The 26,436-nt window shown below is 32.8% G+C and overlaps 1 protein-coding gene across 1 annotated transcript in view; it reads left to right on the top strand.

Annotated features, from left to right (window-relative positions):
• The first annotated feature begins 812 nt into the window (after positions 1 to 812).
• The window catches only part of LOC111026559, a 40,660-nt gene continuing 15,036 nt past the window's right edge, over positions 813 to 26,436 (top strand). Inside the window, exons 1-5 of the mRNA XM_022304655.1 lie at positions 813 to 1,233; positions 2,886 to 3,008; positions 21,117 to 21,258; positions 25,332 to 25,434; positions 25,551 to 25,760. Of these exons, the coding sequence (XP_022160347.1) occupies positions 2,936 to 3,008; positions 21,117 to 21,258; positions 25,332 to 25,434; positions 25,551 to 25,760 (528 nt within the window). The 5' untranslated portion in view covers positions 813 to 1,233; positions 2,886 to 2,935. The remainder of the gene's footprint in view (positions 1,234 to 2,885; positions 3,009 to 21,116; positions 21,259 to 25,331; positions 25,435 to 25,550; positions 25,761 to 26,436) is intronic.

Raw genomic sequence — 26,436 nt, 5'->3', positions numbered from 1 at the left:
GCTTTTGCTTGCATCGCCGAAAGGTGAAATACTATCTCAGAATGTTCTTCTTCGACGTCATCTGTCTCTGCAGTATCAGAAATAGAATGAAGGTTTTTGGAAAGAAACGCCAGTATTTTGACTACTTATGTATCGCACTCAGGCAACCGCAGTGCAAATCGTATATTGAAAACACACTCGAAAGAAGACGTATTAGAGGAACCTTTATTAAGTAGCTACGCGTAGGTAAAATAACATACACCCATATATAAGCACCTCGGGGATGTCTAGTTATTACCTCTAATACTTGGATCGTGATTCAGAAATCATATTATGTTATATTGTATATATAGGTAAACCTGCAGCAGCAGTACTATTGTGCTCACGTTGGATAGCACAACCGTTTCGCACGTGGTGTAATACATTTTCAAAAAGAAGATCATTATTGGCGGAAAAAAAAATAATAAAAAACCTGCGAACCAGACGAGTGTTTGTACGTCTGCTCTATACGCTTTCTACTACTCGCTCGTGATGTATATATATATATGATATATACCCATTACGCTGCAGTATATACCTGGTGGGTATACCGACAAATACACTTACTTGTATAGTTGTATACATATAATATTCGACCGCCAGAGGAAAGTAGGTGAAAGAAGAGACGCGTATCCGAGACGACCACTATACAATATTATATTCGATGAGCGTTATCGGTGGGGAAACTACTGCGACGACGGCGGTGGGAGAACTGCCGCCGCCGCCGCGTACCGGTCCCGGACGAAGGCCGGGGGGCATTACCGCGGTCGCGAGCTCGGGTTTCTGCTCTCCAGCGGTGTTACACTGCAACCAGTGTCCAAACCGACGCTGTCAGGCGCGCGTCACTCGAGACACGACTCGCAACGCGTACGCACCAGTGTATTCACAACGAAAAAAAAATATTAAATAATAATAACGATATCGCACTACGTGGTCGCTGTGGGAAATTCAATTTTTTATTCGCAGTCGAAAATCGAGTTTTAACACACTTCGTCGTTGAAATAAATACTACTTATTATATGATATCGTCGTATATTTCGCCAACACCGCCGTTAGTGTCGTGTTTTCGTGTACCTATGTAAACATATAATTTGTCGTAGTCGTTTTCGCCGTTTTTGTAAAATAATATTCTAATAATATTATATTATAGTCTAATCGCCGCAATCGAGCCATGGGACGAGTTTCGGCAGTAAACACCGTACTCATCTGCTGCAGGTAAATACGATCGCGGGCGTCTAAGTTTCCCGGCTATTATAATATTATATGTTACGAGGAGTAGATATTACGGAGCGACGAACCCCGTGTTCACGGTCTGCCATAGTGTCGTTTCGGAACTAACGTTTCTTGCAATCGATATTGCGTAATTCGCATCCGTAAAACGCGATAAAATTCAATGCAATATATGAAATCGCATACCTATAATACGGCTATGCGTGTATCATGACAGAAAATAATGCAGTATAACACGTACGTGTGTGACTAAACGCGTGTGGGGGTTCATCCGGATATATAATAATAATATATAGCAAGCCGGCGGGCCGGGAGAAAGTGTCACTTTCACTGCGACCTTCGGCAGCCCTTAAGCTCTGCGTGCGACCGAAAAGTACGGATCCGTGGACGGATATTTTCATTTGTTATAATATCGATAGGGTCATCTATACCACACAGCATCGTTGCCCACCAAGCGATTCCGTTTGTAGAACAGTTTTTACCACTAATCAAACAGGGAGTGAGTGATATGGTTTTTTTTGCAACCAAAAAGGGAGAGACCGACCGGATGAAAAATCACACGATGACTAGTAACAACTCCAAATGTTTGGCTATAAACCATGACCATAGACCACATGATTATCGATGTAGACCAGCGGTCTCCCCTACGCAGACTTCGGGATGCATGGGCCCCTTTTTACAAATTTTGTGCGACCTAAGACTGAATTTTACGTTCTAAAGTCCAACATTATCTACACTTGAGAAAATAAAATAAATCTTAATATGTAAAAATACAATTTTTATAACTTTCATAACTTATAATTGTCTACTATCATTGAAAATGGAACTAGTTACAAGGAATCCTAACAACCTGCAAAATAGGAAAATACGCCAACCAAGTACTTTTTTTTGTAGCTCAATTTTATTATATTATACACAAATTAAAATTTATTAATTGCAAGTGGCCAGCAAGTAATTTTGAAACATGATGTTTGGTCCTTTCCAAAATCCTCTAAACCATGCTATTATCAAACTGGAATGCGTGCACCTTTCAAAGCTCTGTCCTGCTCAGTCATTAGTCCAACAAAGGGCAATTTAGCGTTAACTCTTAAGCTAAACCTATGTTATTAAATGCACCGATCGTGTGGGTATAACTGTACAAGAGTATGTATAATTGTATGGATACTCTCATAAACCTATAGAATCGGTCTCGGATTTGAGGTGACAAATAATGCTCTGACGGATAGATAGTGTGTCGCGTGAAAAACACTTTCAACCAGAACTTTCGTTTATGAGCACGCCAAAACTCGTTACTACAGTGTCGTGATTAAATCACACGGGGGTCGTAAAACGAGTAGGTAGAGATTATGATAGGAGATATGTTAAAATATTATATTATAGTTCATACTTCGCATTATTAATTACCGTCGGGACGTGTGGGGGCTAACTTCACAATCTTCTTATGATGTATATATTATACAAATCCGTGTAGACCTGCAATCTAATCGTTATTGTAATGCACATACAATAATTAAATAATATATATATGCAGCGTATAATGTATCCACACTATTAGACTACTTACCTGTAAACATAAAATAAATGCATTGTTTTTATGCGACGGTCATAAATGTCTAAAACTACGTTTTCCTTTCTAGAAATCGGTGCGTTTGAACGAGTCGACGAGCAGCGTATAGTGTGTACGAACATGGACATTGCCGTGTTGAAAAAATTGACCAGATCCGGTTTTATATTACTTCACATTATCGTGTTGCTGATCGGTAAGTCACACAAACTATAAATGATTATCATTATACTCGTCGTTATTTACTTTTTTTAATTTTGTCGTCTGTTCTGTCGTGATATATATATTATGACATCGACTATATACAACAAAATAAAATATATCGTCCGCACCAAACGCCATTATGATAACAATCATGAACGAGTACATAACAATATTACAGTTCTAATCGTTAACTTGCACAGTATTACATAATTTGTGTTTAGGTAATAGATTATATTATTATACTCTATATTAATAATACCTCCTATTCGTCAATTAGCGGGCACTAAGTATATTACACTCGTGCGTTAACCGTCGTCGTGTATTTACAAATCGATCGATGGAGATTTCACCAGCAATTTGCACTGATTTATTTCGCACGCGTTCGCACTGCTATTATACGCCTACATTGTACACATTACACACATAATATTTTAAATGACGTACATCCGATGGCCATTGACATCGGCTATCGGCTGAGATATTAGTCGCTAAGCTCAACCGTTTTTAATAAAATATCATAATAATTGCGTTGTCGTGGGATTTGTGTGTGCAGCATCGACGGCCGTGGAAGAAAGTCGTCTGGCAAAATAATTCATTGTCGTGTTATAATCTCATTTTATTCACACGCATTACACACACCACACGACTGAACTTTACACGTCGAAAAAATATACCATTATAATTTATGCGAGCGCGTGTGGAATGACGTATCTATTGATATTATAATAATATATATAGGTACTATACATTTTACGGCTAGGCGGCACGCACCTAGTTTTCTATAGAAACTTAACCCGTGCAATGCAAAACAAACAAAGTGATACCGGCACGTCGGTCGAGTCATCATCTGCACATATCATTATAGAGTCCATACTTTAGTGATTTACCTAAATAATATTATATTGCGTACAATAGCTGATATACGCGCGCTATAATATACCATAATATAATTTTTATTTTTTTCTTATACGTTCAGAGCAGTCAAAACGTTATTTTTTTCATCCCACATGAGCTCAATCCAATAATATGCTCTGTAAATCGAAACTTAGATATTATTAGTACCTATATCTGAAGTATTACTTCCACGTTTTGTTTTACCATACCCTATAAGAGGAAAAATGGTTTTCACACCTCTCTGCGATTGACGGACTCGAACATATTGTTTTAAGAAACATTAAGTACTTGCAATATTGTTATCGTTGGTGTCACAACCACTACCGCAACGAATCGAAACCCTCAAGCGTTTTAAGAAAGCCCTCCACGCTGGGCGTTTTGAAAAACCATGAATTACGAATCTTATAACAATGCAATAATTAATTAAAAAAACCATCTACTCTTAAGGAACGGGCTTATTTCACTCCACTGTCAATGTCTGAATTGTAATAATAATGATGACGGACGTTTTTTGACTAAACAATATAAAAATTTAGAAAATAAATAATCTACTTTCAATGACATAATTCGATATTGTTTATAAATTATTATGATTTTACACACTACATAATAAAATAAGTTTTCACAACTCATATTGTTCGGTTTATACAGGTTAAAACGGTTATTGGTTAAATAGTAGGTACCTGTTTGAAAATAAAGTGATAGTTACTATAAATTTAAAATGTGTAATTTGTTTCAACACGAACATATTATCTAAAAACCGAAGGAATACGTAACACCATACATATTTAATAGTAAATACGTACACAAATTTAATATTTATTATATTAATTAATTAATAAACCAATCTATTAATATATTGTTTCCATTTGTTCAATTTTTTACCATGTTTTAAATTTTAATAATTTGCAACTGCTACCAAATAAGTTTCCAAGGTGGAAACAAATAGCTTCTGTGAACCAGGATTTAATAATACGACCTCTGAAGAAGGCTATATGCTTAGTTTAAATTCAAGACAGACGTATCTTGATAATTATTACTTTTTGGGTGTTATTCAAAACACTATCAGAAAAAAAAATGTTATTCTTGAGTTTAAACATTCTATAAGTATAAAAATAATATCTAATAATAACATTCGTATAAATGTACATGTACATCATACTATACAATTTGTAAAAATCCATTTCGGAGTAATTGTATAGAATCGATCCAAATATCATCACGGTGTACCTGTTATATATGATATAATAATAATTTAAGCACTCAGATGGTTCGCTCAAGAGAAAACTCGAATAATTTTTAGAATTCAATAGGAGTTTCAATTAAATGTACTCTTTAATATAATATTATATTTTATGCTGATATCCCTTCTACTACGGCGACTATGACAGTATGTTCCTTCAATTAAATAGGTAGCTATAAGTAATTTATATTCACGGCGATGGTCAACAATCGTACAGCAATGCGCGTGGTGCACATGACGACGTTAGACAACATATTTTACTCATACCTACTACCTATGCACGAATGGGATACTTACTTAAACGAAAAGAAAAAGAAGTGTTCCACCACATTGGGGTCGCAGTTAACCTCATCGCGGTTCATCTCACACGCCTGTAATATAGTCGAGGTTAGTTGTAGTCTACAATAATCGCCGAAGTATGTTTAATAACAATATCGTCGAAATCGCCATAATCATCGTAGTCGGCATGGTATACAGCATGTACACAGGCATATTATAACATTAGTAGTAGCTTCTTCTGTTACGCCGGGGCGTAGTAGTCCGGCACGTAAACGATAATATCATATCATAATATAATAATAATTATGTCCCCGAGCTGAACGTGAGCGCAAATGGTAATCATATATATATATACAATATGTACCTAACTGAAATCGCGGAGAAAAATATAATATCGTATTATAGCTCCTCGAAAAACTGGTTCAAGGTCCGGTGCATCGTTCCGTCGTCCATTCTCCCGCTCGCGCATATATTAGAAAATTGTTGGAATACAAACGGCCATTCATAATAATAAATTATAATAATTACATTATATTAATGCGGTTTGAGCGCCGGCAAAGAGTCACGATAGTGTCGTGGTCACGACACTCGTCAGACGAATGAGGAGAAAAACAAAAAGGAGACGTTTCAGCGGTTATCAAGCTGCGGCGGTTTGCACGCACAGCATAATAATAATATTCTCTCAGCAGTGGTACACTGTATACTGCAATGTATAGAGAAGTATAATATGCCACCGAAATGGAACATTATTTTTTTCTCACGGAATTTCAAAATTCGGCTGAAGCAGTCCCAGGCGAAAACACTTTAATACGGAGAGTACACATCACAGACACGACGGTTCGAAAAAATATGTACTTATTTCGATATTCACCGATCGATTTACCCGGTGACAATAGGCGATATCATAATATAATAGTTGAAATTGCATGATGAAGTGTTTTCTAATTCTCACCGGAATGGAATAGTTTTAATTACCGTCTGGTAAACGCCCTTATTATAATTCGAAGAACCTACATATTAATATTTTTTTTTTTTTACGTTTCGTCGTTGGTAAGTAGGTATTGCGAGAACAATAGCAATAAATGTTTATTAACAAGACTATATATAATGACGCGAGGACATTCGAATTAGGTATGGCGTGTAAATGATAACTATTTGCTGACATTGACTTTCGTTGAATGGAGAAAAAAAATACAACAACGATTTCAGTATCATAACGTTTTTCCGGGTACAATTTCGTCGACCATATATCATAAATTCATGACTACCTGCGACATATTCAATGCGAAAAACCAACGGTACGTAACGCGATAATATTATTATCATTATATACGGACAATCTGCAAAGAATAATAACAAATTTATTTCATAATCAAATGTATGTAATATGCACCACGTACTTATCTATATAGTATGATATTTTAATAATACAAACAAAATGATGATCAAATCACTCAAATTTATGATAATTGTTAAAAATGTATGTGCGCTGTACAACCGTATGTATTGTTACAAGCATTAGACGACAAAAATAAGATAAAATTTGAGTGAAACGCGTATTTTTTAAACTGCAGTGGCCCCGTCTGCATGGTTATTAATACCAATATTGTCACACACGTACCACCCGCTACGACGTATATTGTAGACCAGTAGACCGATTTTATTGTTCGTGAATTATAATCATATAAGATTATAATGATATATTTTAAATACTAAATAATTGGAAGAATTACGAATATGGTTGCAATATTGTGCGCAGAGTTCATAATTATTATTTTCACAGGATTTCCGCAGCCGGTTTTTAAACAAAAATCGCAGACATCGTTTTCGCTAAAACGGAACGTTATTAATTTCAATACTCCACGTTTCCAATACACACACGATATCGTAGAACGTTGTTCTCATCCGGAATTTTCTTTTTAAATGCCTGGAGATCCATACCGACGACACTTCGCAGAACGACAACGGAACCATTACTTGAATTTATATTAAAAAAAAACCCAAAGAATTCGAAATGAAAAAAAAACTCGACTCACGCTATTTTCAGACCATGTGTGTTGGCCAAGTAAATATTTTATGTGCGAAGACGGCGAGAGCGTTCTCCAGCAGTTCACGCCGCCACGGCAGTAGACCGTTTTGGACGTCGCATGAACTCTTGGCCCGATTCGACATCTAGTCGAAGCTACCGTTTACGTTCTTTTAACCACGTCTTCCGTAATTCGTGATGTCGTATATTTAGCAATTATCGCAATATTATTGCCATGACCATCATGCGACCCCATCCGACTATTTCAGCTGCAGCATCGGTATATCATGCTACAGTACAGCTTGATTAGACGATGAACTCTGGTTCGGTGCTAACCTAACCATCACGGGTATATGTTCATTTTTTAATTTTCCAGGAGGCGTACAAAATCTAGATGGTTAAATTTCCAATTTATGTGTTAAAACAATTTAATATGTATACATATTAGTTTGCCAATCAGTGTAATAGGTATAAAAAAAAAGTAAATATCATTAATTTCAATTAGACCTCATACATTTTTTCTTTTTAGCATATCCAATAAGCGCAACAAATTGTACTCCTATCTGATAATGTTTATTGGACACTCGAAGTATTAATGAAACAAGATAATACCCATTGAATAAAACCTGCGGATTTCCTCACTAATTTAACATTGCACTACCGAGTAACCAGTAAAACTGATATGTCTCCTGTCATCCGCCCACCCTGTCGTCTCCAGTTCATTATACCTTAGTCCGTGATTATATATAAGTATTATATTGTGAGCAACGACGGACTCGGAAAACATAAGGAATACGAACGTCAAAAACCAATGGAGATACCTGGTTATAAAAATTGTACCATACTCTTGCTCGTTTATTATGAAAAAATTTCTGACTGTCTGTTGAATTATTTTCGATGTTAGAGAAGCTATATTATATTAATTATATATACAATGAGAATGTCGACAAATTTAGTATTCACAAACACTTATGTACTCCGTTTGTGATCATTAAAATGTGTCACATATTATTATGCAATTATACATACATAATATAAAATTAAAATACTTACATAATATCATGGGTAACTCATTGCGGACTGTGAAGAAGCTCTTAATCTGTATTAGCTAGTATAGTAGGCATCGTTCGATGTACCGTGACAAATAGGACGTGTAAACTGTAAATACGAATGCGTTTATATTTACCGCCTGCATAATAATGTAATATTACATTTCGTGTACTTTACCGCATTCGCCGCGTTGTCGCAATGATTTATTTATCGTCTTTCGCACTTCCGGAGCTGCAGTAACCGGCAACGGAGAGTGTAATAATATAATATCGTCATGTACCGTTACGGTGTCCCGGGCCGGGGAGGAGTGTTGGTGCGGCTAAGACGATCCTCTTCCGCCTCGATCGCCACTGAGAATCTGTGTCACCTTAGGTTAGAATCTGAATAGGTTCATATATTATTATATCCATGTTTTTTTTACCCATGTATCGTCAGGTTATGTATACTCCGAACAGTGTACGACACGACGCTGACTTGTCCGACTATATAGGTAATAGTGGTAAACTGCAAAGCAGCTGTCGGTACCGCATAGTAGCACGTCAATTATTATCCTCACTAATTGGAACCAACGAGAAAGACTGTATGACATACAATCAATAATATAATGATCAACGTACATCGCGCATGTACCTAGATATGAGAAATCGTCTCTCGAAAAGGCAGAGTTCTATAATTATCGTTCGGAAACGGACCAGAACTGTATACGCTTAGAGAAGAGATCAATTAAATAGGTATACTTACTGTAAAAATTAGCTGCGGAAGTGCGGTATAGTGATGTGACTAATACGAAAATCACTAAATAATGAATGCAGTTTAATTCACCAAAAATGATCATCCCCATTTTTGGATGGATTTATGAATCCATTTCATGGACGTATTCAAATGTATTATGATTCAAGGAATTTTGAGGTAGGTACACCTATTTAAGAAATTAGGAACATATTTTAAATTACTTAAAATGAGATATTTTTCAACTCTGAATCAATCTTTTTTTACTGTAAGTCATAAAGTAGTAATTTTTTTTTTGAAAAGTTTCTATGATCTATAGATCTCATCTATAAATCAAAATTTGAATATGAGTAGTTTTTTAGTTAATAGTTATTCATGTTTATACTGAGGATAATAATCTTAAAAAATAGTTATACAAAAATATAAAGAAGATATTGAATCTAATATTTATAAATTATCAAATGTTGATTGACCAAAACGAGTGGTTCTCATTTGGAAAAAAAAATGTTGCTTTCACATTAGGTATATATGTTTGAAAACATGGACCTTAAGTATATTTAAAAGTTCCAAAACTCAGATTTTGAATAGATTTGTATTAAGGAAAAATGGAGTGAGCATTCTGAGTGAATCGCTCTGTATAATGTGTTTGTAGTTGTACCAGGTAACACGTTATGGTTTCGAATCTGATTTCGATAACCGTACACGTAATTGAACCGCATTAACGTGTTTTCGACCTAAAGTTGTTCGATGCAGCCGTGTATTTTTCTTTCTACAAAAAAAAAAAATCATTGTACAGTACGTACAGACTTCCTATATTATAATTACAATACTATATTGTAGTGCCTATTTAATTTTTATAGTCTTTTATATTTTTCCAACGAGTATTAAAATCCTTTTTTTTCCTATTATCATTCATTATCACCTTTAACCGCAATCGATACGTATGGATACGATACGAATGTTATTATTTATTATGAATGCGAAATAGGTACTCCAAAATTTGCTGCAATATAATATTATTCTAGCTCTGCATGTAGCTTGAATATAATTTGTTTGTATCCTGCAGAACAATAGAAGATAACAGCCAACAGTGATGACCACAAAAATAATTTTTTTAGATGGGGATTGCGCAATTCATAGTTTTCTTGTAATTACATTTTACTGATATTGTAGAGAGAATGGTGATTTTGTAGAAATACATTTCAGTGGTCTGTGACCCACCACCTCCAAACGTGTGCTCCACTTACCGTTCGGCTCTTCTGAGCGGCGGGGTTGACGGATTGATAGCACAACACTCGCGGGACTTGGTATATATTATGTATAGTGTATGTTATTATTAATCAACCACAACATAAAAAGATTTATCCGATTTTCGGAGTCGATGTGATATTTTGTACGAGATCGTTTTTTATTATTTCGGAACATTTGATTAACACAATACACTCAAAGAACCAAGATGAATAAGTCTTTACACGCCCAAAATAAAATACGATTATCAATAATTTATAATAACAGAACGTGTTAATGGTCCGATGGCATGTGATTCTCGACACATTTGATAATTGATATATACCTAGTCATAGCAACGTTTTTATAGCAGTGAGTACAATAACGCGTCGGCGACCTAACTAATTTATTATAGTTTGTTAATTTTATATCATATCGTCTAAAACAGGAGCTACGCGTTGCGATGGCAGTTTTAAAAACGTAACTCTACGAAATAATGCAACTGTAATGTAATACACTGATGTCTGATATATTATGAGTTATGACCTATAAAAGAGTTTTATAATTTATGGATTTATAGTAATGTAATACGATATTATTATATGTACCGATAATGTGTATTCTATACGCTGTATTATTATTTTAAATTTTAAATATTATAAACTGAAAAATTCGTTTTACAATAATCTAAAGAAAAAAGAGGGGAAATGTATATGTACCTATTTACTTGAAGACTGAATTAAGAAAGTATACTATTAAACAATGTCCACCAAGTATGTTTTTTTTCATAATATTATATTCTTTGGTTTTAAAAAAAAATGTGTGAAAATGTTTCTTTTTATGTTGGTTCCTATTAATATGGTTTTTATTTATCATTGGAATTTGTCATCATCATAAGACTTAGATAAGTACTATTGCTCGCTGATAAGAGGTTGTACCTTAATTAACAGAAAAGCTCTGGTTACAGCACAACTGTATGAATCTTATCTTTAAGCAATATTTAATTCTAGCAATGACATATAACAAATTATATTTGTGTTCCTATATTTCAAACAACGCACATCGTGATGTTGACTGATTGAAAAATGTTCTCAGGACATTTCACATACTACGAAATGTGTAGAAACTAACTCTCGAGAAGATATTAAATGAATAAACTATACAAATCCAATGTTCACGAAAGTCTAAAAATAAATAACTCTTAACTCAAATCAATCGAAAATATAACGTCAGAGGACAATGTCTTTTCTGCGAAACAGGATTTTCCCACGTAAAAAAAGTGTTTTTGGACATATCCAATTTATTCGATTTAAAACTGCAGAAACACATTCTACCTATATTATTATACCATTCCTTTTTCGTATCAAGCGGTAACAATAGTCTAACAGACAATTCCAAAACCGTCAGTGGGTGTGACATTATTTTTCTAAAACTAATTAACTATATACTTTTTTAAACTTTTTTAACAATCACAAACCGTGCTTGGACGTTACATTTTTTAATTCCGTACCGTCTCTACTCACAACACACGTGTTTGACGCGCCATGATAACGTATCTAGGTAAAATGTCAACATATTATAATCGTTGACCAAAATATATACAGTAAACTACTGACCGTTATTTAAAAAATATATTCAAACACGATAATACGAAACACTATAAAGTAGTCAAATGAAAAGATTCTTTAAAACCGGTATTTTGAAAAAAATATTATCTGTCTAACCTACAGGCAAACCCAAAGGTGTACGCGTTTTATCGTGTTGGCACACGACATAAGATGTGTTATAACATGTCTCCGGGTAGGTTATACCAACTTCGACCTCGGTAATGGTATCAAAGAGTCCATCTATTATAGAATACATATTATACATTATGGAGCCGGTACCCACCTATAATAATATGTAATGTACATTAACGCTGTGATTTAATTACAAATCGGTGAGCATTACATAAACGCGAGTATGGATATACATTGTACATGCGTATGTTCCCAGATATGCTCGTAAACCCATTGCATAACGACATCATAATATATTTTTCGATCGATTTGGGAAGCGAATTGAGGAAGTTTCGTGTAATAATACACGAATAACCTAACGTTGTCGGCACGTATATATGTATATTGTATAGGTATTTGTGTGATGCAACAGTAACCGGCTGACAGAAAATCGGCCGGTAAAAATCGACTCCATTTACGGATTTTCATTATACCTATTATACATTTTTTAACGTAGCGCCGACAGTGCTGTACGGCACCTATACCTAAACGCCCTACACATAATATTATGTATGTTATAGTATGTTCGTCAGTCGACAGTCACTAAATGTATAGAATTATGATGTCGCGAGCCCATGAGTTACGCGTCTCGGCCGGCAAAAGGTATATGTCAATATTTGTGGATTGTCTACAAGTCTACAACTGTCATGAGTCAAGCGTATACGTCATATTATAAATTGAATGGTCGCAAATTATGCACTCCAGCAGAGCCACTGCAGCAGAAGCAATTTTGTTGGGGGGGGGGGGATAGTAGCAGAGTGTACTTTGGCAAGTCTATTATTTTCTACGTCATATAGGCCAGCGATTAAGGTTAAAATGATCATGGAAATCACACACTATTCATGAGGGAATGTATATTTATTATTTGCATTATTGGTATGTATGACAAAAGCAATTTCCGACTTCTAACTTTTCAATTTTTTAGTTTATTTAAATATTTAATGTGATATAGCCCTTCGACCCTCGCTTTATCGTTGTTCGATTAGTTGTATGCGGATATAGTGTCACTTTCTAAACTTACAATTTTATTTTACAGTCTTGTACCGTTGTACTCTCTGAGTCAATGACCAATGTCGAATCAACTTGGGTAGCTTCGTTAAATTAATGCGAAGTACAAGGGTGAACGGTTGTAGTTTAGTGTCAGTGAATTTTAGACATCATGTCGTTATCGACCACAGGTAATAATATTTCTGCGCAGTTCGGTCACGAGATGACGACACTTCGTTGACCACAAGTATCAAAATACGCCAACACTTTTCAGCTTTAATAAGGTACCTAATAAGATAGAACTTTAACGATTACAAGAAAAGTTTAACACACATTTTGGTCGGCAACACTTTTATTGAAATTTAATACAAACATAAAATAATTAACTTGGTCAGTTTCACTATTGTCGCGTATTGTACGTGTACGACCGACATACATTCTTACCGAATTCTAAGGCACAGGACTGACTCTTCCCCGCTCGCCGTTTTATTAAAAAAAATATTTTCTGCTCTCAGCACATTTTCCTTCACTGATTTTCACCCATAAAATGGTAACTTACTTTTCAAAAACATATTTTTCCGTTGCACTACAATATAATATACTATACTACTTATATATTACTACACAATTATTGTAACTACTGTCTGTATACGACATTATACGGTAAACGAGTAAACACAGTGTAAAGTCACCTTAATATTATCGTCGATAAAACAACATTGTGTGTTTTATATTATAAACTACTATGAGTAGTGCCTATACTTGCCAACTATACAATATTTTCAGAGTACGGGGACGTGTTTTGTAAATCGGCGACTTCTGGTGTAATATAAAATCGTATTCGAGGCCTTTGCCTCACAAAATCTTTAGCTTTACTATAATACAGCAGCGGTGGTCATCATATTATTATGTGTCGGGTGAAGTATTCTGCGAGTTTAACGAGCAGATAAAATTATACGGTGATACGATGTGTGACGATCGTAATAATAATAATAATAATAATAATAATAATAATAATTATTATTATTTAATATTATACTTATTGTGACTTGCCTTCGACGCGCGCGTGCAGTGAATCGATCAGAGACGATATATAAACGCATTACGTAGCTACTACAATAACAACTATTCACTGCTGCAGTTCATTTTTTTTTCTTATGAAAAACGTTTTAACCTTGTTTACACAAGGTATGTGTACAGCGTATGATTGACTGTCGACGTTTTATGGAATCGCAACGCGAGATATTATAAGAAAATAGTATAAGAAAAACGGAAAGAGAAAATAAAAAGATTTAAATCTTATTATTTCTACAGTAAAATCATTTTTACGATTTCGTTTGCCGATATTTAAATATTTAACTGATTGCGTTCTAGCTGCAGCTGTGCACACACGATCATCAACAATAAAATATACGAACAGCTAACGTGCGCGTGATTGGTTTCTATTAGAAATGTAATTTATTACTATAACAATGAATATAATAGAAAAAGAAAAGAAAAGCATAATTGTATTAAATACGGACAAATAAAAATGTTTAACTCTGGTAACCCGAAAAACGTGATTTTAAATCGCTGGCTTATTATTTTCGATTTTGAACACGACAAATGATGGTTTTTATTATTTGATAAAATAAAATATAATAAAAGATAAAAGAACCAAAGTCATTGGGCACAATAAATATTATGTACAATTTTAATTAATTTCTCTCTATCACCTTCGTTTTCTAATTACGTTTGCTGATCACTACTCAAATACTTCATTACCATTACTGGTCACGTTTGGTATACCTACCAATATCGAGTACACGTTATGGTTACTTGAATACCACAGCGCCAATTATTATTATTGTATTATGCATTTACAGATCGATTTGATTGTTAAAAATTAACCAAATACCGCTCGTTTTATATCGTTAACAAAAATTATCAACAAGTACAATTAATAAATTGCGAAACCGGCGTAATATGACGCGTCATGATAAGAGCAATAAACTGTTGCGCTGTTATCAATATCCCGTGAATTTTTTTTATGCACTTGCGATTTTTTTTTCGCTTGACTTTAATAATATATATGTGTTTATGTATGTATATATATATATATATATATATATATATTATATATATTATTTTATTAAGGTCACCGATGATCAAGATACTGACGAACGAGTTTCACGTCGGATTGGAAACGCCTAGAAACGCATATCGTCAACAATACTCTTGGCTCGCGTAATTCACAAATTGGACCTGCTGTCGAATTAGGTCGGTAGGACAATTCAATAGAGTTCGCCGAATATTTCATTTATTTGCATTACCAAACGAAGAGTATAATATAAAGTCGATCCAGCATGCAGTGGTATAGAAGTGACAAATTGCTTTCTAATTTGCTCAATCGTGATGTATATTTTTATATTTCTCCTTATATATTATTCTCCTCCCTTTAATTATTTGAGGTTAAAATATGTAGACATATTCTCATCGTAATTATCTGCCAAAGTTATGTAATGTCTGTAGTTTATTGAATTTATATGAATACTGGATGATCATTACATTCTTACAGTTTTTTTTTACAAAATAGGAAAAAATAGAATCAGAAGGTAATAAAATGCAATTATCGCATAAGATATTTGTTTATGCATTTTAGCACAAAACCACAATTTAATGCAAAACCTTTGCCAAGTAACTATTAAAGTTTTTAAAAACTGCATCGCACTGACGCAAACCTTACTATATAAAATACAAATTCAATAAATAGTACAAAAATTATGATAGTAACAATATCATTATATCAAAACACAAAACCAAGAAATCCCAGTCGTTTACGATGTGAAGAGTTGCCCTGTCTTCATATATATATATATATATATATTATGTTTTTTATATTATTAAACTGATTCAAAGTAAGCATGATGATATTATGACAGTTAAAGAGCTACACTGTCTTACTTGTGAAGTAGGTTATGTTTAGGTTTTATATCTATCAACGTGTGCGATGTGTATTGTGTATTGATAAAATAAAATGTTTTCGCCGATTATTATTATATTTTTTTTTCGCAGTTGCATAACAATTGCATTTTATAGATATATAGTTTCTTAAATACACGATGTAATCTTCTAGTATACCTCATAATAATATAATACATATCAGCTGGTTAAGATAATCAGTTGTGTTAATTTAGAATTAATAATAATTATAGATTACAATACAAAACCTGATTAATCTGTTACGGTAAACATTATCATAAGTATCATAATATACATATTGTTGATTCAATGCACAGTATACAATTTCAAATACATTTTTAATCGCATAATTTACACGGTAGATTTAAAATAGCAATGTGAAAAAAAATATTATCCTAAGTTAAGTTTTGCATCGCCACGTCTGTAAATCGTTTATTTTCAACTATACTATAAACCTCAAGATGTGAGATTTCGTAAAAATAAACGAACATTAATTGATCGTTTCAACAATTTGGTTTTTAATGCTGACTAAATAAGACGGACTGTCTTTGGTAACTATTTAAAATAGACATCAATTCAAAATGTAACAGAAATTGTACTTTTAAACTTTTAATTTTACTTAAGCAATATTGATTTTTAAATAATTTCACTAATTTAGTTTTTTTATGCATATTATTTTTTTTTTTTTTTGAGGTCATGGTACCAATTAATAAGGATGTAGTATACAAATACATATTAATACATGTAAATAATGCATTTTCAATAGCTTATTTACATGCATTTAATATAATATTTAACGTATACAGATGTGTACAATACAATTATGTGCAACATTATTTTAATATGTACATTGGAATTTTGTTTTTAGGTTAATAATAATATAAGCAGTGAAAAGGTAATACGACACAATCGGATAAATGCACATATGATTATTGTGGTATCAGGTTTATCTCGAAAACGTTAGTACATATTAAATTTATGTATTTTAATTCGAGTACAGTGATGTTAAAATAATAACTGACATATTTAGTACGTTGTACGTATTATAGGTATCGGGTTTGATGAAAGCTCGTGCCCATTCTTTGAAACGTGAAAATTATACTTAATGCATACCTATTTAATGATGTATTTTTTTTTTCATTTGCACGATCCATCAATAGTTTCGATCGATTATTCTATGCGTATTATGTTTAATGATCTTAAAAATAATATTAATATTATAATACCTATGTATTATTGCATTGTTTTTACAAAACCATCGATAAATTACTATTACTATACCATGGTTTTGTTGTCGATATTGCAAGTCTTGGGTAAATACAATTTAATACCAAACCACACACTTGTTGCCTTAGAACATAATGTTTAAACACTTATGTTCTATGGTATTATATGGCTGGTCTAACTTTTATCAGCAAGTGGAGAATGTAAAATAACCTTTATATCACTGCACTTCGAGTCAACACAATAATTGATTGAAAACGAGAGTAACTTAAAATGGGCAATCTATTGTTTATGTTCTCAAATATTACTCTTCGATAATTGAAAGGACAGCGGCGTTTGAGGTGGCCATATTGTCATATTTTTATACTATTGCGCAATATCTACTTGCAATATTCAGAAAAGAGATCAAAAGTTGGCATGATAGGAAAATTAGAAAATGAAACAATTCGTTCTTTGTACATTCTGTTTGCGACGAATTGTGATCGATCTTGTTTTAGCATGACACTTGACAAATTCAAAGACCCAAAAATATGCTTTCGATATAAATACATCGCAATATCTTTCAATTGGTTACCCGCGGTGTCACAAACGCGGCCATTGAGACATCGCAAGATACAATAAATTATTCCAGTAATAATCCTGTTACCAATTGTTATCACTCTCCTGGAGATCAATTTAAAATTATATACGAATAGTTCGTGCTTCGTAGACAAATTTATTTATAATTTATAAGAATTAAGAGTACAAGTAAAACAGTAAAGTTGAAAAAAGTACAAAAAAATATGGTACACGAAGTTCGTATTGGACTGATTTTGAAAATACCTATGAAGCTGGGGATATGTGGTTTAGTAAAAATGTTAAATCTTATACGCAACCGTACAATATTAATTATCAGATCATGGTGATTTACACGTTATGTACGATATACATGTCTTATAACTTCGGTAATATTCAGAAATCAAAAAAACGTGTATTAAAATAGCTTTGATTGTTGCTAAATCTTAAATCTTAAATTAAACTTCGACATTCGGACCAATCTCGATTGCAAAATATTTACAATTATACTAAAATTATAATTTAATCAGAAGAAATTATATAATATGTGTATAATTTAAAAAATATATAGGTATAATTATTATGTATGAAATTAATAAAATAGTAATTCGAAATGTATGTCGTTATTATAATAATAATTAGGAATTACACATCAAATACTATAACGTAGTTAGAAATAACTACCATAATAATTCATAATATTTACTTTCCACTGTGGCCTTAACATGAATCAATAAATCATCAAAACATACTTTTAGATTATCTGCTTTATGATTATGGATAGAAGGATCGAATAGTATATAATATATATCACAATAATGTGTGTAGTTTTCTTCGCTGGAAAACACTTTTCAAGGCTGTACAGTGAATGGATACTGATTATTAATACCAAACAAGTTTGTTTTAATAACAGTTTTTTTCAAATATTTTTCAAATTATTCGTCATTAGTTTAAAATTAAAAATAATGATAAATTAGTGTCTGACGACGAGGTAAGGCAGATGTACGTAAACCCTCAATACCCAATTATTATACTAAACTTCTGGTCCAATTATTATACTTAACTATCTGATAATTTAATACAATAATATTATAATATAATTTTAAATTCTCCTATGAAAACACTGTTAACTTTTAAATTTAAAATATTCAATTTTCTTCTAAATTGTATAAGGAAAAGTATAATAATAACATACTATATTACATTATTCTTATATAATTACACTTCAAATTAGGGAAAAGTACAACACTATTATGTATGCCTAAGTTGTTTCTCATAATTTTCATAAATATTCAGAAAGTAATAATTATAGGGCTTGAAATTGTAAATGATAATTTAAATTACCTTGTATCCATGCACAGGAACATTTCGTGTAAAATAGAACGTTTTTATATGCTAAGCTTTCTGGTTTTTTTTTCAATATACCTAACCCAGTAAAGAATTATTTACTTATATTTTCATTGGTGGTGGTGTGGTTTAAATTTTAATTAGTAAATAATTGACAGAAACCACCAGATCAGTGTACAATCATCATTCATACTCATGTATTATAAGGCGCTATACGCGGACCGTGATCATCGAGCATGTCTGGCAAAATCTCAAGATTTGCCATAAAAAAAATTCACGCTGACTGTAATTTTTTCAAAACCCTCGCAAAGATAGTCTGACTTAGAACCGATAGGTGCTAAATAGATTTTTTTTTTGAAAGTTCATTTTTTATAATTGATGATATCATATTGTTATATGTATGTGTCATAATATGATTGATTTTATCCATACCCCATAATTATTGAAGCTCGTGAACAACCGTATACATAGGCCCACGATTTAAAGAGTTATTGAGAACTGAAAGACACTAAATCAGTATATAATTTCCCAAATTTTTTTTTTGAACTAAAACTGATATAAATAGCACTTTTCGGTTCTCATCTGTTGAGCTAAGACTGAAAGGTTGTAATAATCTGGATATCATAATAAATTAATGATAACCTGTAAGCATCTGCAATAGTCATATGATTTTGATGTTAGGTACATCACGTCAATTCTTGATTTTGACTATAAATGCATTTATACTCTTTGTTCTTTTTTTTTAAATTCATCATCAAACAAAAGGTTCCACCTATATTCTGTATAAATGTTTGGTTCATAGCAAAAATTGGTTACTTACATTCATTTTTCTTGCTTCAAATGTTCGCTGAGAACGAAAAACAAATTTCAAAACTTAACGCAGAATAAATCAGTTAATTTTTATGTTCATCATAAAGAAAATAATATTATACAGTTTAAGACACCGCTATACCAAACGAAATGATATAATCTTGAGATAGGCATCTTCCTTTTGTCGGAAAAACCAAACGTTGTACACAGTATTTTATAAATTATGAGGTTTGTGTAGATACACCCAAACGTTGCACGCTCACTATAATATACGAATCACGATGTTCGTGCGAGGACGATCGCTCGTCAAAGTTTCGGTGACCTATAAAAATGCACTGCATAGCGTATACGTATAGGAAAAATTTCAAAGTAATTCCTATTCCGCGGTCAAACATTAGACCGTGCACAATAATATGACGATGGAAGTGAATTATGCCTTGTTCTATCACGTATGTAAAAACTTAATTCGGACTGATACATAATTATTATATCAGCTACTCCGTACATACAGAGGTAATGATAATAATAAACAATTATAATTATTTATACTATTGTATTAGGTATTGTTATTATTCGGTTCGGGCGATCTTGGGTGTTGCAGGTCTTGGCGAAGGGTAAGAAAGGACGTGGCAACATAATGAATCGTAGTATTATACGAGCCATCTCATTAAAATGACTATTTACTATACGTATTGTAATAGAGGTAACCTATAGGCATGTATTATATTTTTATTATGCCGGCTGTCTGCAGAGTTCACCGATGCGCGCAATAGGTACCTACAGCTGACGCGTTTTTTCTTGGACTATAATATGATAATATTATATTCCCAGTGGATCGCGACTGGTGTGTAGGACAATAATATTATTGTAAATGGCCGTGTACGGTGTTTATAATATTGTAATGTATTATATTATACAAAAACGTGTCTTCGGAACGTGGGCGAGTATATTATGTTGACGATTAATTTGGTTTTTATAACTGTGTTACAGTGAACGACCAGGTGAAGAGCGCTGGTACGAGATGGGCAAACGCCGACCTGGAAGCGGCCGACGAGGCTTCGGACTTGCAGATCTACAAATCCGTTGTGCAGTCAATGGAAGAATGGAAACAGCGAAAGAACTCATCGAAAAGGTGCTAAAAAAATGTTTTTTTTTTTTTTTAATACACACGCTATGCCACGCGTAGTGCACGAGTGCCTATATTACATTAATATTATGCGCGTACGATATCCGGATGGCCGAAACTCGGTCAAAATAACACTTGCTGGATTTCAAAAATCGAGAAAGTCGTAGCATAATAATAATAATAATACACGAATAAGCAGAAGAATCCGCGTACGAAGCGATGTGCGCTTATCGTATACCCGGTATAACGTGGTTACTCACCTAGTACCTACCTATATATATTATATATATTGTAATACTGCTGCAGTTATGATATTACGTTATTAGATGCGACAGTTGTAACGGTCATGATATTATTATGTTATACACTACTCATATCATTTTATTGCATTGTATAGTGCCCATCCGCATGGTGTATGTATATATGGTTCTAATCGGTTGCCGAACCGAACGAAAAACATTAAGTACTCGATTTAAAGGCGAATTCCGTATTCTGAAACCTAATAGCAGCCTTTAGCTGTAAACAGTTTACAACAGAGTTTTTATCGTTTAGATTAAAGCATCATATATCCTATAACCAACTACAATTAATTTTAAAGTGCGGTATGAATGCCATAGGGTCTCCGAACATTAATTAATCTATTTCTATTATAAATAAAATAGTTTGCAAAACACGCCATAATGCAATATTTAATCGTGTGTAATAATTGTTTATGGAATTCGTCGGATAAAAAAATCGAAATTAAAAAAAATATAATTCTAAACACTCAACAAGTGCTAGATTCTAGCATGTATTGTCATATCATGTAATATCGATCTAGAGTAAATATTTTAAATCTTAATTAACGACGATTATGTAATACGCATAGTACCCACCAGTACTTCCATTATGGTATATAATTTATATAATAATTTATGACTGGGTAGGTATCAGAATAAGATCAATATAGGTATAAGGAACGTAAACGCCCACCACAGGTCAGTCGAAACACATTAATTGAAAATATTATATTCTGACCTCCGAATAATAATTCACTGTTAGGGCTGGGAATGCGTCTGTATGGTATATGATAATAATAATAATAACATGAAAGAACGTTGGGCAGACACCTGCATCTCTATTCCGACGACGCGTCGTGATGTCAGAAACTCAGAATCACTGCACTCGAAATAATATTGTACCGTTATGGCCTGGTATTAATCCATCATCATCTTCATATTATTATATGGGCGTGAGCAGTCATTTTCATATTTCACGGGGGTGTGTTTTTAAATTTATTATGACGAGGCTTAGATTTCAAACGGAACCTTAAGGTCAAAGAAGTCCCAAATGCTCAAGTGTCATATTAATTTATTTTCAAAAAATTCTTAAAACTGTTGAATTTAATTAAATAAACTCCATATTTAACTCGTCCATTTCATCTTGGCACTGTCACGGTCGAAAATAATACACACATTTTCACAAACATTACATTTTGACTCAATTTTTTTTAAACGTTATTTGTGTGTCCAAAAAAGTCATGTTTTAGCACTTAGAAAGTTGTATTTGTCAACGACGTTATACTGCAAAAAAAAATATATGTAGCTTGGACCATTGTTTTTTATAAATTTGTAACTATAGCCATGTGAACATGTACCAAGATGAATTGGACGGGTTATAAAAATGGTCTTACTTGCAGAAAAAAATCTATGATGTGATTTATTACAAAAGTTGGATGGCGCTTTGGGGTGTGAATCAGTGAATGTACATTAAGTACATTCCGCCCGATGAAAAAATGTTCAAAAGTCTATTTTGATCTCGGCAAAAAAAAAATGCCGTGATCTTTTCATATATAATTAGTAGTTTATTACATTATAATGTTTTTTAGAATCAGCTAGCACAAATTTCAGTTAGAAAATCTATATTTTTAAATTTGAATCACAGCTAAAAATTGTTATTTCATATGTTACTATTTGCATACCTACTACCTTTAATAGGTACCTCATTTATTTTACTGATGGGGTTCGGTAGTGCTGGCATTGACTTCTTTCTATATAAATTTGTACATATTCATTAGATATAAATTACTTGAAGATCTTACACGTTAGGTTTAGATATATTATTAACCACGCAACAAAGACATGTATTTGGCCTAGTGCAGATATCTTCTTTTGCTTTACGTTTGACCACAGTGGTTTCATATTTGTATACTTGCATATCATCGTCATCGTCAATAGGATCATGGTCATGAGAATCATTTTTCAAATTATCGAGCAGAGTTCACTACTCATTTTTTTATTACTTGAAATTTCTGGGTCGAATTAACATCTGCCCGATTTCAGAATTCCAAAGAAGCTTAATATTATGCGTCATTTCTCTCATATAACGGTACTTACATCTTAAACGGGTTAGGTTAGTCTAAGTCATATTATATTGAAGAATAATTAACACTCCATGGACGTATAGTTTATGTATCTTAACATCCGATTTCGGGGCTTGGTGGCTCATGTCAGTCCGTACATAAAAAACTGCTCACAAGTTTGATTCATAAAACGGATATATAACATCAAAACCTTCGATCTAAAACAGTGTATCCCAACCTTTTCTAACTTCGACATTTTTTATAGGTCGCGGGCCACCTCAATTTTACGAAAACTAGGAAGAATTTTTTTTTGCTCATTAACAATAATTGTTTTAAGAATTTATTTAGAAAAAATAAAATTGTAATAGAAATCGAAGAACAAATGTATGGTACTGCGGACCACCGGTTTGGGATGGTTTATAATGTTTACTTATGAAAATCGTTGGGCTTTAATTATTTTATGAATTAAGACAATTGTTTACTGCCCAATTATAGAGGATACATTTTCATTTATGAAACACGGTATTCTTTTTATTTATTTCTTAAATTTTCTATTAAAAAATATTTATACTATTATAATTTAGGAAGCAATTTATTTTTCCTGTCTAGTGTAACGCAGGTTTTATATATTTAATATAATAATAATACAACGTTACAGTTTACTTAAGTACAGAACATCGCACAAACAAATTTAAATATTAATCCAGAAGATGACCGTTTAATACTTTAATTCTCAAACTTTTGTTGCATATCTATTATAGGTATATTTGTATATATTCAGTGTTGACAATTATAATGCTCTATTGCTTGCATATTATTATAAGAAATTAAGAACCACCAAAAGTATACTATAATAGAAAAATGTATACCTTATTACCAAATAAACCTTCGTGTAATCGATTTTGGCTCAATGCTTAATTTGAATTAAATCTTATAATCTTTCTAAATGTTTTTTTTAAATAAAATACTTAACAAATAGGTACAACAAGCAATTAGTCCAAATAAAACTAACAGCTAATTAATATATTATTTTAAATAAATTATCCTTCGCCATCAATAAAAACGTTACCGTTCCTCATGCTTTGTTTGCATTATCGTAAGATAAAATTTATCAATGAATCTGAATTCCTTCTTTAATTTAATAATAAAAATTAAATAAATTAGTGTGCAAACATAAATAGTTAAACTATAAATACGTAATTGGATGTAAATGTAAAGTAAATGAATTTTAACTGTAATGCGGATAACTTAATTACCACGCAGTTTATGCTTTAAAATAAAAAAAATGAGGAAATCAAAACCATATTTTATTTCTTACTTGTTTTTAAAATAATAATAAGATTTTTAGTTGTGAGATTTATAACCACTTGTTTGCTTTACGGTCAGTACACGTGTTTTACATCTTCCCGTCTCGTATCCTAAAATCCTAAAATATTTTAGAAATTTCATGGGCGTGTATAGTGTCCACAATAAAGACGGCCCTGCATACAACAATATGTTATCAGAATTCATAGAAAACCGTCTATTTATAGAATTACAATTTATATTAAGTACGGCTTTCAATGAAATTAATATATTATACTGAATACATACACATCTTTATTTAGTACAGAATATCGATTATAAAACTATACAATATTATTTTATTATGGTGTCCGGTTAGGTCAATTAAACTAACACGGATAAATAATTTTCATAGTTTTAATCGTATTTTTATTTTTATTTTTTTTTTCGACAGGCAAAAAAGGGCAGAAACGAACGCCTGCTATCCGGAAGTGGGTTGCTTCGACACTTCCGGCCCTTACGGTTACATCGGAATGGTACCAAACCGTCCCGATGAGGTAAGCACCGTGCGCAGATATAATATTATATCGGAATGCCGTCGGGTTCTTGGACACTTGTATGATATATAATATTCTGACGTATTATTAAAATATCATCGTTACGTATTTCGCAGGTGAACACTAGATTTTTATTGTACAGCTCACGGAGGAGCCGACGGGACACACCACTGTTGGACGTGGCGTTCACAAATATGACGTCCATCTGGCACTGGGCCGGCAAAGCCTTCAACGTGTCAGCTCCCACCAAAGTCATAGTCCACGGATTTGGTAGCTCCTGCTCTAACGTATGGGTGTACGAAATGAGATCAGCGCTCATGGACGTGGTGAGTACCCGGTATAGAACACTGCCGCCGCGGTAGTTGACAATTCGTCGGATCCCATTATTATTATTATTTATCACTGTATCGACTAAGACTGTTTGTTCGCCATTCAATTTGTTATGTCGTGAGACTTATTTTAGAAATCTCGTGTAGCAGAGTATATTTTGAAAGAATCGTCTTGTGTGTCTATACAATCGGCGTAACAGTTTATAGTACACATCACGCGTGAGTGTATTGATGAGATATAGTACATTTGCAGTTCTACTACCTATTTGGCTTACGTGTTTTTATAACGGAAAATTTCTTTTTCTTTATATACGGCATACACTAGGAGACACTCCTAGGTATGATATGGATTGGCCAGTTGTTTTTTTCGTTTTTGTTTCCTCCTGTGTTCTTAGCAGTTATTATAGTACCTATCTATACATTTGCAAATTGACGGGATGAAATCACGTGAAAGAAAACGATGGATAAATTCGATTATTTCTAGATCTGAGATTATTATTACTTGATTTCGTGTACAGATTAATAATATACAGAAGTTTAATTAAACGAAATGAAATGAAATTTAATTTTAAAAACTTTGATTGATATTATATTATGAATACAGATTAAATGTATTACACTTTTAGTATGCCATACCTTTGAAGCAGAGTTTCCCAAACTGTGATCCACGGAA

The sequence above is a fragment of the Myzus persicae genome, unplaced genomic scaffold, assembly GCF_001856785.1.
Source record: "Myzus persicae strain clone G006 unplaced genomic scaffold, MPER_G0061.0, whole genome shotgun sequence".
Classification (NCBI taxonomy): domain Eukaryota; kingdom Metazoa; phylum Arthropoda; class Insecta; order Hemiptera; family Aphididae; genus Myzus; species Myzus persicae.
The sequence above is the reverse complement of the archived record's forward strand: the minus strand, read 5'-3'. Positions and strand labels throughout refer to the sequence as shown.